At 44.3% G+C, this 16,750-nt stretch overlaps 2 protein-coding genes across 2 annotated transcripts; one reads left to right on the forward strand and one right to left on the reverse strand.

Moving 5' to 3' along the window:
• Window positions 1-535: 535 nt before the first annotated feature.
• LOC137600115 (C-type isolectin Sp-CL4-like) lies at window positions 536-2,303 on the reverse strand. Its single transcript, XM_068321529.1, has 6 exons — window positions 2,237-2,303; window positions 2,060-2,143; window positions 1,841-1,986; window positions 1,626-1,757; window positions 1,105-1,228; window positions 536-698 (listed from the first exon to the last, which is right to left on the reverse strand). Exons 2-6 carry the CDS (start codon window positions 2,118-2,120, stop codon window positions 631-633), a joined length of 531 nt encoding a protein of 176 aa, XP_068177630.1. The 5' UTR covers window positions 2,121-2,143; window positions 2,237-2,303; the 3' UTR covers window positions 536-630.
• A 12,193-nt stretch (window positions 2,304-14,496) lies between these two features.
• On the forward strand, window positions 14,497-16,065 carry LOC137597540 (retinal cone rhodopsin-sensitive cGMP 3',5'-cyclic phosphodiesterase subunit gamma-like). The gene is made up of 4 exons (XM_068318346.1): window positions 14,497-14,654; window positions 15,047-15,155; window positions 15,229-15,263; window positions 15,346-16,065. The coding sequence occupies exons 2-4, from the start codon at window positions 15,049-15,051 to the stop codon at window positions 15,420-15,422; spliced, it is 219 nt and encodes a 72-aa protein (XP_068174447.1). The 5' UTR covers window positions 14,497-14,654; window positions 15,047-15,048; the 3' UTR covers window positions 15,423-16,065.
• Window positions 16,066-16,750: the final 685 nt, after the last annotated feature.

The following is a 16,750-nucleotide window of genomic DNA, read 5'->3' on the forward strand; positions in this document are numbered from 1 at the left end:
GATGATGGAGCTTGTATCCATGCAGCCGGCCGTGTCCCTCCAGCTTATCAATGAGGAACGACGCTACCTCAAGAGGGTCCGACTCGTTTTTCCTCCGGTATAGCCCCATCTTTTTCAAATGTCGTCTTAGGGTACGCATGCTTATATAAATTTCATCCACGGAGCCCAATAACTGTAAAATCTCACCATGTCTCAAGCCAAGCATGAAATATAATTCAATGGCATCATGTAAAGGAGCCATGATTTACTGATGGCCAGCAGACAGTAAATAAAACCACTTTGAAAAAGTCGTATCACGTTATTTCGTGATACGTATCACGAAATAACGTGATACTATCACGAAATAACGTGATACGTCCCGGTTTTTATTTTCTTGGTCTGGCAGCTCTACGCTTCCGTAGATGTGTTTACACCTCAAGTAAAGGTGTTAACTTTTTATGAGGGTATTTCTATTTCTAATTTTCTGCATGAGCAAATACTGTGATACCGCTGAACCAAAACAACAACAACGTGTAAAACAATGAAAAGAAACAGGTTTTGCTACTCATGAACTTTTATTACATCCAAAGTAAAATAGTTCCTAAGGCTGCAGTAGAATGCAGCTGTTTAACATCTAATGTCCACAAGTCTTCAGATCTTCACTGAACACACGTATCCTCTTTCGTAATTACAGTTCAGATCGTTCCAAAATCCCCACTCTGAAAAACACAACAGAGACAAGTCCATTTAGCATCAGCTGACAGTCAGGCCTCACCTGTCCACCTGGTATCACCTGTCCACCAAAGAAGAAGTGATCCACTAGTTCCGTTCTGATATCCTGTTACAAACGTGTCAGGAACATTTACTCCTGATCTGCAGAAGGTTCTGGGACAACTGTTTGCCTGATAGTCAATATTGATTGCGATCAATGGCCGTGGGTTGAAGTTTGTCTTTGAGCAGATCTTAGTTCGAGAAAGACTCGATTACATTTTGAGGTGTGCCCAGGAAAGATTTGGATTCTGGATCACATCTTTACTTGCTTCATTATTATGCGACTAAACATGTGATCAATATTCAAAAACACCCAGAGCCAGATTGTGACCCAAGATCCCATGTCTAACTTACCGTTCAGGTTGGCCTCCACACAGTTCTGGTTATTATTGAAGTAATTCGGTTGTCCGTAAGACCATTGAAGGAAATCAGCAGTAGTGCCGTCTGTCCAGTCATACACCAGATAATCTTCATAGTTCTGAAAAGAGTTCAGGGAGAAATTTTGAAATTTTATATAAAGTAATCCCTCATGCATGCACGCTTCAAGATGTACCGCTTCACTACATCGCAGATTTTTAGTAGTTAGTCACGTGATACCGTCCGTGCATTCTATTGGCGTTCCAGGAACCACACGCGAATAACGAATTTCGCCATATAGCAACAAACTATTTACTTCATTACTTAAGGTAATTTAAAGGTCTATGAACGCTCCCCATACTGATATTAAACTACCTTCAATCTTTATTACCTTTTTCCACGCTCTTATAGACTGTTAAAGCACTTTTGTGTTTCACGGAAGTCCGAGACTCACGGAACGGAGCGCACTTCTGTGGTAGACTGTTACTGATGACCGATCAGAGGCAATTATTACTTACAAATGACAAGTAGAGTCCGATCCAGTAAGGAACTCTATCGGGGGTCAGTCTGTACATGGTGCACACCACTCCAACCAGCTGCTGAATGTTGTGGATCGACACCAGGTGACCTCCGTATTGGACACAGGTGGCCTGAAAAGAACAGGAAGTTAAAGCGATCCTCTGATGACTCTTCAACGTGACTGTCTGATGATCGACGAGTATCTTTTTATCACCTCTGCTGCTGTAAAATTCAGAAAGGGTTGGCTGAAGAACGCCTTGATACAGTATTGGTCATCCAGCTTGACCCAGTCTTCTTTGCCCTCCTTCGGGCAAGCCTCAACCGGATGGACGATGTCACACATGTATGAAAGGTATGTCTCTGGAAAAATGAGGTGAGGTCAGAAGTGTGTCTTGTTGCGTCTAGATTATTTTGTACTCTTTGTGGCTCTTACCCTGAGCAGAAGCCATCAGCGCCCCCAGGAGACAGATGGTCACCACCAACATGAAACGCATGGCTGGATCCTTCAAAATGTTCCCTGATTGGAAAGAATTCAACAACAAACATGGAGGTTAGGGTTAGATTCAGTGTCCGGGTTCTCTCAAATAATGGTTCAGATCTCAGGACCCACTTCAGATGCCCTGATTGTCCTGTGTTGGTCTGGTTGTGACTGGTTGTGTCTGGTTGAATGAGTGTTAAAGAATTCGTTAAATACTCCTGCTTGATTCCCTGGTGACAAACCCATCATTCAATATTCAAATATTGACTCAGCATTCATGGAAGATTTATCCTAAACTAATACTGTTTTAAAACTGTTTGTCCTCCGGTCCATCGGTTGATCAGATCATTTCCAAGTCAATACAATCTTTAATTATAAGTCTACTTAAAAAAAGATGAGGTAAACGCTTCCAATGGTCATCGAGGGAAGGGGCAGAATAGGATGCTGTCTGTTCCGTATACTCTACTAATTTTTAGCTATTTAGCGGAATCTTTCCTTAGACTTCACACTATTAGTTTGTTTTCGATCATGAGTTCAGAATAATTATTGACTGTGTTTGCAGTGAAAGCTTCAGGGGGACGTTCCTGCTGGGAAAACACAAAACTGGTTTCAAGATCAAGTCACAGAATTCAACGTGACGGAAGGATCCCTAAATGGCAAAACTACTACTACTAATACTAATATTGTACTACTAGTACTACTGTTAATAGTACTATATATATATATAGATAGATAGATAGATAGATAGATAGATAGATAGATAGATAGATAGATAGATAGATAGATAGATAGATAGATAGATAGATAGATAGATAGATAGATAGATAGATAGATAGATAGATAGATAGATAGATAGATAGATAGATAGATAGATAGATAGATAGATAGATAGATAGATAGATAGATAGATAGATAGTGGTCCTGGAATGCATTAACCAGGGATTATTGTACTACTACTGTCATTATGACTACTACTAGGTTCCTTTGGGTTGTTTTAATCTGGTTTAAATTCTTTTTCTTAATCTAAACTGGTTCTTTTTCTCTCATCCAGCCCCATTCAATGACATCATCTAAAGAGATGAGGGAGAACCGGTTTAAATCCATCAGTCTACTCAGGGCTATAACGTGTTTTCTAAAGTTCTGGGAGTTTTGCGACTCTCGTATTTAATGATGCCAACCTCCGACATCAAAAATAACTCAACCAGAGGATAAAATAGATAAAACCCAGCTATGGTTTCCCTGTAGGGCGATGGAGCGATTAAAAACTATTTAGATATGCTTCGGGTTGGGTGATTAATCAAATGGACTGGGAAGTTTTTGGCATTGTCTTCAGCCTGAGGGGTTGTCCCAGGATTCAGAGCTAGTAGCTTTGTTTTATCTCACTTGTGCTTATGTCATATTTAATACAGTAATTTCTCGCATATTCGTGCTTCAAGATGGATGGCTTCACCTCATTGTTGATTTTTAGTAGGTAGTCACGTGATACCGTACACGCATGCTATTGGCTGACATCTGGAAGTATACCATGTTCTGAGACATATATATAGACATATATATATATATAGATATGAAGGTGTTATAAATAATTACAAGTAATTATTTGTAATTATTACTTAAACAAATGACAAGTAGAGTCCGATCCAGTAAGGAATTCTCCTGGGGATCTGTCTGTACATGGTGCACACCACTCCAACCAGCTGCTGAATGCTGTGGATCGACACCAGGTGACCTCCGTATTGGACACAGGTGGCCTGAAAAGAACAGGAAGTTAAGGGGATCCTCCGATGACTCTTCGTCGTGACTGTCTGATGATCGACGAGTATCTTTTTATCACCTCTGCTGTCTTAAAAGTGAGTAAGGGACCGTTGGTGAATTCCTTGATCCAGCTTTTGTCATCCAGCTTGAACCAGTCTTCTTTGCCCCCCTTTGGGCAAGCCTCAGTCGGATGAACGATGTCACACATGTATGAAAGGTATGTCTCTGGAAAAGTGAGGTTATCAGAAGTGTGTCTTGTTGCGTCTAGATTATTTTGTACTCTTCGTGGCTCTTACCCTGAGCAGAAGCCATCAGTGCCCCCAGGAGACAGATGGTCACCACCAACATGAAACGCATGGCTGGATCCTTCAAGATGTTCCCTGATTGGAAAGAATTCAACAACAAACATGGAGGTAAGGGCTAGATTTAGTGTCCGGTTTCTCTCAAATAATGGTTCAGATCTCAGGACCCACTTCAGATGCTCTGATTGTCCCGTGTTCGTCTGGTCGTCAACCAGAATTCCTTTAATCCTCATGCTTGACAGCCTGGAGACACATCCATTATTCAGTGTTCAAATATTTTTCAGGGAGTATTTATCCTGATCTAATATTGTCTCACAAGTAGTGATGTCTGAACGGCGCCTCATGGAGCTTCGAACTGTTTGCGACAATTGTGCCGAAAACTGTTTCATTACTCGACGCCTGATCAGCTTCTCCATCCTGGAGAGATCCGCCTTAGTCACACTCCCTCTCCAACACACCACAGCGACAGACAGGACGCTGGCGACCACAGACTGATAGAACATCCACAGGAGCTTCCTGCAGATGTTGAATGCCTTCAGCCTCCTCAGAAAGTACACCCTTCTCTGTGCTTTCTGCCTCGTGTCGCTGGTCCAGTCCAGCTTGTTGTCCAGCCACAGCCCAAGATATTTATAGGTCTGCACAATCTCCACCTTCTCCGTTCCTATCAGAACTGGTCTAGGTTGGGGTCTGTCCCTCCTGAAGTCAATGACCAGCTCTTTAGTTTTGGAAGTGTTGACCTGCAGGCTGTTGCTGTGACACGAGTCCTTCACCAGGCATCGCTACTCCTTCTCCTCATTGTCCCTGATACATCCCACGATAGCTGTGTCATCTGCGATTTTCTGGATGTGACACAGTTCTGAGTTGTAGCAGAAGTCAGCCATGTACAGGGTGAAGAGGATTGGGGACAAGACAGTCCCCTGTGGAGCACCGATGCAGCTGACCACAGTATCAGACGTGGCGTCCTTTAGCCTGACGAACTGTGGTTTGTCGCTGAGGTAGTCGTGGATCCAAGCAACCAGGTCGGGGTCCACTCGCATTTGTAGGTGTTTGTTTTCAGATTTTCCTTTTTTACTTCTCTTCTTTAAAAACAGCAGCGTTACAGTCTTTACTCATCAAGAAAATAAAAATATGAAATGACTCATAAAAAATTAACTTTTTAGTAATATCATCACGTCAAAAATTTGAGAAGTGTGTACATGTCAACAATCATTATGACCAATCAGAACCAGGACTGATCTTGAAACTGGCTTTAGCATGTTAGCAGATTCCTAGCACGAGATGGCAGGTTGGCGTTTTGCTAAGTTTAGCGTCAGTATACGCCAGCAGATACAACGTCAACATTTAGCTGGTTTACAGGGTGATAGCAGGAGACAAAATGTTAGCAGTATGCTAACAGTTCTTTAAATGGAGGAATCAAATAAACTGCTCTGACAACGTGTCAAATTTGATCTATTTTTTAATGGACTTTCCTGAAAGATGAGCATATTGTTGAACACTAGCAGCAGTTTTTTTGGATTCATACTAGGTTTTTTTTCGATAAGAAGTTCAGAAGTTTGTTGAAATATTTTTTGCCTGACTGTGTTTGCAGGGAAGGAGCTTCAGGGAGACGTTCCTGCTGGGAAAACACAAAACTGGTTTGAAGATCAAGTGACGAAAGAAGCCTTGAATGACAAAACTACTATTACCCCTACTATTACCATTAGTACTTTAAAAAAGTTCACTTCTATTCAACAAAAATATTCACAATCTATTCCTTTCTCCAATTAAATTTCAAAGGACTCACCTGCGTGATTCAGCCTTATCAAAACTGACCAAACAGCAACATGACGTCTGCTCATTTTACACGCTGCAGTGAGAGGGCCACGAGTTGTGACTATTAATTTATTTAGTTTACATTTTTTTGGACATGTTAATATAACAGACTTCACACCTTCATCACATTTGCAACTTCAACAGCAACATCCAAAAAAAAAAGAGGGCTGACGGGTAGAAGCCATTTGGCTTGTGAAATTCCTGTCCCCCAGAATTAACAAACCCCTCTCTCGTTACTAAATGTTGTCAACCAATGCAGACATTAAATGTTTTCAACCTAGAGCATGGGTGTCAAAGTCAAACACATGTTGGGCTAAAGAAACAAATTTGCCACAAGCCGAGGGCTGAAATGGTTCAATGTTTATTAAAACATATTGAAATGAACAAAAGCTAACACACTGTACATTATTTAATGATTAAATAAATAAAGCAATATTTTCTCATGGCTCTGTCAGTAATTTCAAGGGAAAACATTTTCAACAGGTAAACAGCAAAAAAGTAAATGTCCTCCAGAAACAAAATATGATCCTTAATATTAAGATAAATGCATAAATGAAATTGCATGCATTACAAACTCAAAATACATTATTGTGTATGCATTATTGCATTATGACCACTACTATTACTACCACTACTACTGTTACCAGTGACGTTCGGTGAGGTTCATGGCCGGTGAGGCACTGATCTCATCATAATCAGATGAAGATGTTTACGAACATATGAACCTACAGTCCCTTCCTTGAGTGGTCATCTTATCGGGGTGGAGGGGTTTGTGTGTCCCAATGATCCTAGGAGCTAAGTTGTCTGGGGCTTTCTGCCCCTGTTAGGGTCACCCATGGCAAACAGGTCCTAGGTGGGGGACCAGACAAAGGACTGCTCAAAAGACCCCACATGATGATTAAAAACATTGGAACACGTTTTCCCTTGCCCGGATGCGGGTCACCGGGCCCCCCTCTTGAGCCAGGCCTGGAAGTGGGGCTCGAAGGCGAGCACCTGGAGGCCGGGCCTGCACCCATGGGGCCCGGTCGGGCGCAGCCCGAAAGGACAACGTGGGCTCACCACCTGTGGGAGGGGCCATAGGGGTCGGGTGCATTGTGAGCTGGGCGGTGGCCGAAGGCAGGGACCTTGGCGATCCGATCCCCGGCTGCAGAAGCTGGCTCTCGGGACATGGAATGTCACCTCCCTGGCAGGGAGGGAGCCTGAGCTGGTGTGTGAGGTTGAGAAGTTCGGACTAGATATAGTCGGGCTCACCTCCACACACAGATTGGGCTCTGGTACCGGTCCTCTCCAGAGGGGTTGGACTCTCTTCCACTCTGGAGTTGCCCATGGTGAGAGACGCCGAGCAGGTGTGGGTATACTTATAGCCTCCCGGCTTGGCGCCTGTACATTAGGGTTCACCCCGGTGGATGAAAGGGTAGCCTCCCTCCGCCTTCGGGTGGGGGGCCGGGTCCTGACTGTTGTTTGTGCATATGCACCAAACAGCAGTTCAGAGTACCCACCCTTTTTGGAGTCCTTGGAGGAGGTGCTGGAGAGCGCTCCCATTGGCGACTCCATCGTTCTGCCGGGGGACTTCAATGCTCACGTGGGCAATGACAGTGAGACCTGGAAGGGTGTGATTGGGAGGAACGGCCCCCCCGATCAGAACCCGAGTGGTGTTCAGTTATTGGACTTCTGTGCTCGTCACAGACTGTCCATAACGAACACCATGTTCAGACATAATGGTGTCCATATGTGCACTTGGCACCAGGACACCCTAGGCCGCAGTTCGATGATCGACTTTGTGGTCGTGTCATCGGACTTGCGGCCACATGTCTTGGACACTCGGGTGAAGAGAGGGGCGGAGCTGTCAACCGATCACCACCTGGTGGTGTGTTGGCTCCGATGGTGGGGGAAGATGCCGGTCCGACCTGGCAGACCCAAACGTATTGTGAGGGTCTGCTGGGAACGCCTGGCGGAATCCCCTGTCAGAAGGAGTTTCAACTCCTACCTCCGGCAGAACTTCACTCACGTTCCGGGGGAGGCGGGGGACATTGAGTCTGAGTGGACCATGTTCCGCGCCTCCATTGTCGAGGCGGCTGACCACAGCTGCGGCCGTAAGGTGGTTGGTGCCTGTCGTGGCGGCAACCCCAGAACCCGTTGGTGGACATCAGCGGTAAGGGATGCCGTCAAGCTGAAGGAGTCCTATCAGACCTTTTTGGCCTGTGGGACTCCTGAGGCAGCTGATAGGTACCGGCTGGCCAAGCAGAATGCAGCTGTGGTGGTTGCTGAGGCAAAAACCCGGCGTGGGAGGAGTTCGGTGAGGCCTTGGAGGACGACTTCAAGACGGCTTCGAAGAAATTCTGGTCCACCATCAGGCGTCTCGGGAGGGGGAAGCAGTGCAGCATCCACACTGTATATAGTGGGGAGGGGGCACCACTGACCTCAACTCGGGACGTTGTGACTCGGTGGGGAGAATACTTTGAAGACCTCCTCAATCCCGCCGACACGCCTTCCCGTAAGGAAGCAGAGTCTGGGTTCTCTGAGGCGGGCTCTCCTATCTCTGGGGTTGAGGTCACCAAGGTGGTTAAAAAGCTCCTCGGTGGCAGGGCCCCAGGGGTGGATGAGATCCGCCCGGAGTTCCTAAAGGCTCTGGATGTTGTGGGGCTGTCCTGGTTGACACGACTCTGCAACATCGCGTGGACATCGGGGACAGTACCTCTGGATTGGCAGACTGGGGTGGTGGTCCCCCTTTTTAAGAAGGGGGACAGGAGGGTGTGCTCCAACTACAGGGGCATCACACTCCTCAGCCTCCCTGGCAAGGTCTATTCAGGGGTTCTGGAGACGAGGGTCCGTCGGGAAGTCGAATCTCAGATTCAGGAGGAGCAGTGTGGTTTTCGTCCTGGCCGTGTAACAGTGGACCAGCTCTGAACCCTTGGCAGGGTCCTTGAGGGGGCATGGGAGTTCGCCCAACCAGTCTACATGTGTTTTGTGGACTTGGATAAGGCGTTCGACGGGGGGTTCTGTGGGGGTGCTTCGGGAGTATGGGGTACCGGACCCCTTGATAAGGGCTGTTCGGTCCCTGTACGACCAATGTCAGAGTTTGGTCGGCATTGCCGGCAGTAAGTCGGATTCGTTTCCAGCGAGGGTTGGACTCTGCCAAGGCTGCCCTTTGTCACCGATTCTATTCATAACTTTTATGGACAGAATTTCTAGGCGCAGCCAAGGCGTTGAGGGTGACCGGTTTGGTGGTCTCAGTATTGCGTCTCTGCTTTTTGAAGATGACGTGGTGCTGTTGGCTTCATCAAGCTGTGATCTCCAACTCTCACTGGAACGGTTCGCAGCTGAGTGTGAAGCGGTTGGGATGAGAATCAGCACCTCCAAATCTGAGACCATGGTCCTCAGTCGGAAAAGGGTGGAGTGCCCTCTCCAGGTTGGGGATGAGATCCTCCCCCAAGTGGAGGAGTTCAAGTATCTTGGGGTCTCGTTCACGAGTGAGGGTACGATGGAACGGGAGATCGACAGGCGGATCGGTGCAGCGTCTGCAGTGATGCGGACTCTGTATCGGTCCGTCGTGGTGAAGAAGGAGCTGAGCCGAAAGGCAAAGCTCTCGATTTACCGGTCGATTTACGTTCCTACCCTCACCTATGGTCACGAGCTGTGGGTCGTGACCGAAAGAACGAGATCCCGAATACAAGCGGCCGAAATGAGTTTCCTCTGCAGGGTGTCCGGGCTCTCCTTAAGGGATAGGGTGAGAAGTTCGGTCATCCGGGAGGGACTCAGAGTCAAGCCGCTGCTCCTCCGCATCGAGAGGAGCCAGATGAGATGGCTCAGGCATCTGGTCAGGATGCCTCCTGGACGCCTCCCTGGTCAGGTGTTCTGGGTACGTCCTACCGGGAGGAGGCCCCGGGGACGACCCAGGACATGCTGGAGAGACTATGTCTCCCAGCTGGCCTGGGAACGCCTTGGGATTCTCCCGGAGGAGCTGGACGAAGTGGCTAGGGAGAGGGAAGTCTGGGCTTCCCTGCTTAAGCTGCTGCCCCCTCGACCCGATAAGCAGAAGAGAATGGATGGATGGATGGATGGATGGATGAACCTACAGTGTAGCTTATTCACCATTTCATTATCAAAAGTGAGTGGGTCATTTTTAAAGTCTCACAGCAGAATTATTTACACGTACAAACTGCAACACACAAATAAGCACATCTGATTAAAAAATAGTTATGTTGTTACGTACATGTTTTTTATGTTACGTTTATTTATAAATGAAGTCCATGCGCTGCTCCTTCTGAGCAAAAACATTGAAAACATTTCGAATTGAGATATGTAAGCTTCCATTGAATGGCTGCACTTGACTCGCTGACGATAGATTGTAGTTTGCTGTCACTTCTTCTACAGCCAAGTAAGAAGAATCCTCTGCCGAATCCCTGGGATCACCAGCGCCCCCTACCATGAGGCAGGAGAACTGCGCGCCTCACTTTGTGCCTTTTCTCAGTCATTTCAGGACTGCTCAACTCAAAAAAGATGTTACACACATAGTTATTGACAAAAAAACCCCTTTACATTATATACATTAGCTTAATTATGGAAATTTAGTTCATAGAGCAAACGTGTTAGAACATTTTAATAGCGACGTATAGAGAGATAGCATTACTGTTTAGCTACCAGCACAGCTAGTCGAGTCATTGATCAATCCATGGTGAGGCTCAGCTGGCTAGTGTCTCACCGCAGGTCTCTGATCAGTATTTCAGTGGTAAATATGCAAATTCAGCAATTTTAAGTAAAAATAATGTGAAATTGGTGACGTTAAATGGAAAATAACTTTATAATACACATCACTAGATAAATATAACCATTTAATTTATTTCTTCCATTTTCCATTTTTTATCTTTTATGCTGACAGGTGACGCCGTGCCACTATTACCACTACTACTACTGCTACTATTGTTACTATTACTTCTATGACTATTACTACCACTACTACTACTGCAACTACTACTGCTAATGCTACTATTACTTTTACTTCTAATTCTATTATGAGTCAGTGAAAGTTTGAGTAGAGACAGAGCAACAACAGGAGACAGACTACTACTACTACTACTACTACTACTACTACTACTACAAGTGCCATTGTTTCCCTGGGCAAGACACTCTACCCTTCTTGTGTGAATGTTTGTGATTGTTCCTGTGGTGAATAATTGATTCACTGTAAAGCTGTAAAGTCTTGGCTTTGAGTGCCAAGAAAAGCGCTATATGAATCTAATTCTTTATTATTACTATTACTACAACTACTACCATCATTCATTCATTCATCCATCCATTCACGCCCCCAGGTTACGGGGGGGGGGCGTGAATGGAGGAAACAGAGTCTCTCCATGAACAGGGAGTTGAAACCTGAGTACCTCTCGGTTGCGAGACTCATTGCAGGACGACATGACAAACACATGTATTCACACCTTTGGACAGTTTTGGTGGATCAATTCACCTAAGTTGTATGTTTTTGGGATGTGGGAGGAAGCCGGAGCACCCGGAGACAACCCACGCAAACGCGAAGCGAACATACAAACTCTGCACAGAAAGGAACCGAACCAATCTCCTGCTCAACGAGTTTTTTAACAGGAGATTGGGACTTCCAAGCACAGTGATCAAAAGATAAATTTTGTCATCGCTAAAACCTGAAAGGCGGTGTTTGAGGCTTTACCAAGTTTTCTGAAGAATCTGACAAAACGGCTTTTTGGTTTCGCCAGATGTTTTATTATTATGTCAGTCACCCTTTCATAAAATTCAGTTGTTCCTGCCCTCGGGTAGAAGAACACCTCTTCTTGAACAGCCTCAGCAACCTTTAGCATTTCGTGATCATTTATCTTGATGGTGATTTCAGAACTTTGGACTTTTGTGACCAGCATGTTTGTCAGATATATGATCGTGTCCATCAGAAGGTTGACCTCAAAAGTCTTTTTGTATTTGTTAATCTGGTGAACAACTGCTACCACAATCGTTTGACACTTCCTTTCCAGGTCTTCCACCGATGATGCTGGTTGTGGGTCCCTCGGTTGAAAAGCTTTACGGAGGACTACCCTCTTGGAAGTCACATTGTTCTTCAACCAGGACAGTCCCTTAAACCTGAGGTTTCTTGTGAAATGTGTCAATCTTTTGAGAAGATTTTTTAAGATTTTGGTCGCACGCTTCACAATTTTCTTCTGCCTAGCTTTGGGATGCTTTAATGTTTTTGGTAGCCTACTTTCCTTGTAGATACTTTGGCTCCCATCTATCGCTCCAAAGCTGGTGCTTAGTTGGGTGTTAAGACTCTCTTTCACTTCTAAGGCCACAAGCCGTGTGATCACCATGGTCGTCCCTTGTGAAAACATTTAGATGTGAGTATATGACTCTATGACTGTAACTTAGCTTCAGGTGACATTGTACCAGGCTTGGATGAACCTATTTATAGTTTTGATGTCTTTATAAACTTTGTAGCCACGGCCAAAATCAGAGCGACATCAAAGCTACTAACACAAGATTAAAAACAACAACAACAAAAAATTAAACAAAAAAAGACATCAAAGACATCACAAGCCCACACTCAGCTCACCTGTTTCAACCTAGCCTAGCGTAGCCTAGCCAATCCCAAAACCCTGAAGGGTCGTTGGGGCACCACAGACGACCCGCGGTAGTCATCATATGGTGTGTCTTGGGCAATTGAACCTGGTGGCGCCCATCCCTTTCCAGGTTGGATGCAGTTTAACGTCACACCCAGGCCACTCAAAGTCAAATAATTGGTATTCGAACTCAGTAATTTGGACCCGAGCATTAGCTTCACGAACATCTTGTTGTTTTTCCAGCATTTCTTCTTGTCAGTCTCCAGCACTGAGCCTGTCTTGGGATTGGTTTGCAAGGGATTAACATTATTCTGGTTCAGCCGTGTTATCGTGTATTCATGGCAGTCATCTCTGCATGGTGTGAAGATTACATCACAAAATTCAGCTCATAAGCTGTAATCCACTCTAAGTTCCTCCAAATATCCTGCTGTAAACTAAGCTGTGTAAACGACCTGAGGACGAGAACATGGACCAGTTTCTGTGCCAAAAAGAAAATGTGACGAATCATTACGGGTTCCGTAACAGTGCCGGCTCAGAATGAGATGTCACAAACATTTATGATGAAAATAATGCTGCTTTATCCAGATATAAAGATTTGTTCAGTTATATCAAACTTATTTTGGTTTGTTTTCATTGATAAAAGAATGACATTCAAATTAGGTCTGTGGAGGTTACAAGTTACTTTATTAAATGAATTGAAAGGGTCTTATTTAATGCAAATATGTTTCCATCATGTTGATTAAATGCAAATAAAAAATTTCGATCATTTTCTGTGAATTGAGTTGTGAAGTCAGTCACCTGCTTCTCCAGATAGTGATGCTAAGCTAATAGTGACGCTAACCCCACTTCATTGACACAACACTCATGTGGACCCACAAATCGACACACTAGTGAACTGCTCCTGATAGGTAAACTACACCTGATAGGTAAACTACACCTGGTATCGAATGCTAAATGTGCGCTCGTCGATGTGTCCGGGGTCACACCTGTTCTGGCGGGTGACACAGGTGACATAGGCATTCCAGAACATTTGTGAAAGCCTTTTCTCCTTTAACTCTGGGGTTAAGAAGTCATGTTCCATGTGCTCTCCAGACCAAACCCGACTGTACATGATGTATTTGAAGTAGGGATTAATTATCCAGTACCTGAAGCAGTGAATGAAGTTAAGAACCCAGACCTCATCCTGGATAAGATATAAACATCTGACAATCAGGAATCAGGCCAAGCAAATTTGTAAGAAGATCAAAACAAAGCTAATTGGAAGGGACTAACTGTCCCTTGATATCTTCTTGCATGACTCCATGGACACAAGCTTCTCCAAAAGTTTAAAATCTCTAATTTCTAGACAAGGAGCCGCTGTTATGGTGAGAAAACAACTGTTTTAGCAAGAAAACTTTTAAATTTTAGCATCCTGGTCTTTAGAAGTCTTATAATGTGTTGCTACTGTTACGGCCCACGGGCTGCGTAGGGCCCTTTGGACTTTGTTACCTGGCATGCCAAATTTGTTGCATATTTAAACTTTGCTGCCTGTTTAAGACCAAAACCTTTTGTTTTTTACGTTATTTGCATTGATACAAATATAACGCTCCATCCATCTTCTCCTCGGATGGCCCACCAGTCAAAAAGTTTTCCCACCCCTGGTCCCAATGTTGAAGACCGCCTTTTGGAAAGCCTATTTTCTCCAGAAGGAGGGCAAAGCTGTGGAACTCTGTCCTGCCAATTCAAAGGTAGAGACCAATGTTGTTATTCTGCAGCTAACAACATGATGAGCTTGTTGATTTCCAGCTTTGACTCATGAACTCTGAGTCCCGTGAACAACTTGTTCACGTTGACCCAACGCACTTCTTGTAAACACAGTCTCGGTGCAGATGGAGCAGGTACAGGCTGTTCTCATGGAGATTATGTCTGAAAATACTCCATCATAACTCCATTAGCAGCTTTATCTCATGGAGGAGCTGGTATATAAACCCGCTGAGGCTGACAGAGACCACAGGACAAAGAGACTGCAAAAAGAAAGAGATCCCTCTTTGTTTTGCAGTTCTTCTTTTGCTCAGCAGCTCCAGGAAGGTTCTCTCCACCAGCCTCCACCAGCACCCAACTACAACACAGGTGAGACTCAGTTAGCAGGTATGCTAACATTGCTAGTGTTCTGTTCAACCTGTTGGACTTTCTTGTGAAATTGCGATGTCAAATTAATTCTGCTGTAACAGCTAAATGGTATTGCTCTACTTGTCCAAAGATTCATAAGGCATGACTTTAGTTCTTTAATTTCCTATTTTAATGCCATTTATTCATTTGAGGTTTATTATATTCTAAATTTAATTTATAATTACACTTTTGAAGGTGAAAGTAATTTACTACCTTCATCGATCACTCCTGGAGTTGCCCTAGAGGAGGATTAACATAAAGTACTTTAGCATGACGATCATTTAAAGTAATCTTGTTGAATGGTTTAAGAGTTACCTTGAAGGCAAACCTCTAAACAAATGAATGTTTGATAGACATGAACGCAGCGGCAGCAGCACCTGGAACCAAGGCAGCTCCTCCAAAGTTCAAGCAGAAGGAGACCCGTCAGTTCAAGAGCAAAGCTCCCAAAGCTGGACAGAAGGGGTGAGTGTCAGCCCAAGGTTCAGAAGAAAGGTTCTGGAAGACACAAGACTCACTGTTTCTGTCTCCTTCCTAGATTTGATGACGTTCCAGGGATGGACGGCCTTGGAGGTAACTATCAATGGAAGCAAAAGACTGTGTGGGAGTTGTTTTAAAGCAGTGGCGTCATTTAACGTTGGTTCCTGTCCCGCAGACGCAGCCGTCATCTGCCCTTGGGAGGCGTTTGGCGACATGGAGTTGAGCGATCTTGCCCAGTTTGGCATCGTCTAGGCCTGCACAGGTGATTCCTGGTGGCTGCGGTCCGGCAGCGTTTTTGTCGTCGCTCTCCTCGTCTTAGGGGGGGCGGAGACAAACCTGAATGGGTTCCATTCAAAGATGACTGATGAAGAGAGAAGGCAGAAGTCCCCCCCTACCCTCAAAGGAACGGGAGGACGAAGCTCTTGGACAGCAGCCTCCAAGGATACCGTCGTCTGTCCTGGATCGGAAACCCCTACCTCCTGGAAGTTTTAGCATCTGTCTGAGCTTTGTTCTATCTCTGATTCCACCTGAATGACATCACAGGAAGTGATGTTGTGTCCTGTTGTCCTGTGTCGACCAGAATGTTTGTAAAAGTGTAACGCGCTGTACCACAAATCTGGTTTAAGTACAGGAAGATCAGTCAAATACGGAGATATAGTGTGTGAATATCTATGTATCTGTGTTCCTATGTACCTATGTACGTACATATGTATGTATGTATGTATGTATGTATGTATGTATGTATGTATGTATGTATGTATGTATGTATCTATCTATCTATCTATCTATCTATCTATCTATCTATCTATCTATCTATCTATCTATCTATCTATCTATCTATCTATCTAGATGTTTTTGTGTCTTAAATTGTATTTAATAAATTATATTTCAGTCACTTTAATCTGGTCCATTTATCATTTCCCATTTTTTTTCATTCAACATTATTATTACCATTCCATTTTAAATGGAAATCATTACGTTTTCTGATCTTTAAACACTTAAGCAACATGTTTTACCAATGCAACTTTTGGTTCCAAGTTTTGGTTCTAAAGTTGGCGAATGTGTGAAAACTGACAAGTGATTGGAGATGATAGGGGCATAGAACAGTATCTCCTTTAGACTAGAGAATAAAGAAGATGCTATCTAAGCTAATATTTCACCTATCAGTGATAACATCACGACTGAAAGTTACCTCCCACGTTCATCTGGCTCCATTTATAAAGGAAGAAGTAGAAGAAGAGCAGACCCAGGAGACTTCCTGGTTTTGGTTTTGTGCTTTCTCTTAATTTTTTTTAAACCTGTGCTCTTCAAAGACGGGCCAGAAGTTTGTTGAGGTGCTTTGAAGGATCGTCAGCAAACAGGGAATATCTTCATACATGTCAATTTATGACATGCCCACAGGTGTCACAGATTTTCTGTAATTGCTAAGCTAATTTGAGCAATTTCTTTCAAATGTATTTCCTTTGGAGCTATAGAAATAAAATGACAGTGTTAGTTTTTGTTGCGCAAACATGAAGCCATGTTAACGGATCACACACAGATCACAGCTGATACACGGTTTGTAAGGAAAGACACGAACT

This window comes from Antennarius striatus, chromosome 1 (genome assembly GCF_040054535.1).
Source record: "Antennarius striatus isolate MH-2024 chromosome 1, ASM4005453v1, whole genome shotgun sequence".
Taxonomy (NCBI): Eukaryota; Metazoa; Chordata; class Actinopteri; order Lophiiformes; family Antennariidae; genus Antennarius; species Antennarius striatus.

Bases quoted from the DNA above. Each gene is read 5' to 3' on its own strand.
- LOC137597540 (XM_068318346.1), top strand. From the start codon at position 15,049: ATGAACGCAGCGGCAGCAGCACCTGGAACCAAGGCAGCTCCTCCAAAG. The intron at 15,156-15,228 runs GTGAGTGTCAGC...TCTCCTTCCTAG, and splicing joins CCCAAAGCTGGACAGAAGGG to ATTTGATGACGTTCCAGGGA. The intron at 15,264-15,345 runs GTAACTATCAAT...CCTGTCCCGCAG, and splicing joins AGGGATGGACGGCCTTGGAG to ACGCAGCCGTCATCTGCCCT.
- LOC137600115 (XM_068321529.1), bottom strand. From the start codon at position 2,120: ATGCGTTTCATGTTGGTGGTGACCATCTGTCTCCTGGGGGCGCTGATG. The intron at 1,758-1,840 runs GTGATAAAAAGA...TGTTCTTTTCAG, and splicing joins TGAATTTTACAGCAGCAGAG to GCCACCTGTGTCCAATACGG. The intron at 699-1,104 runs GTAAGTTAGACA...TGTGTTTTTCAG, and splicing joins TGTGGAGGCCAACCTGAACG to AGTGGGGATTTTGGAACGAT.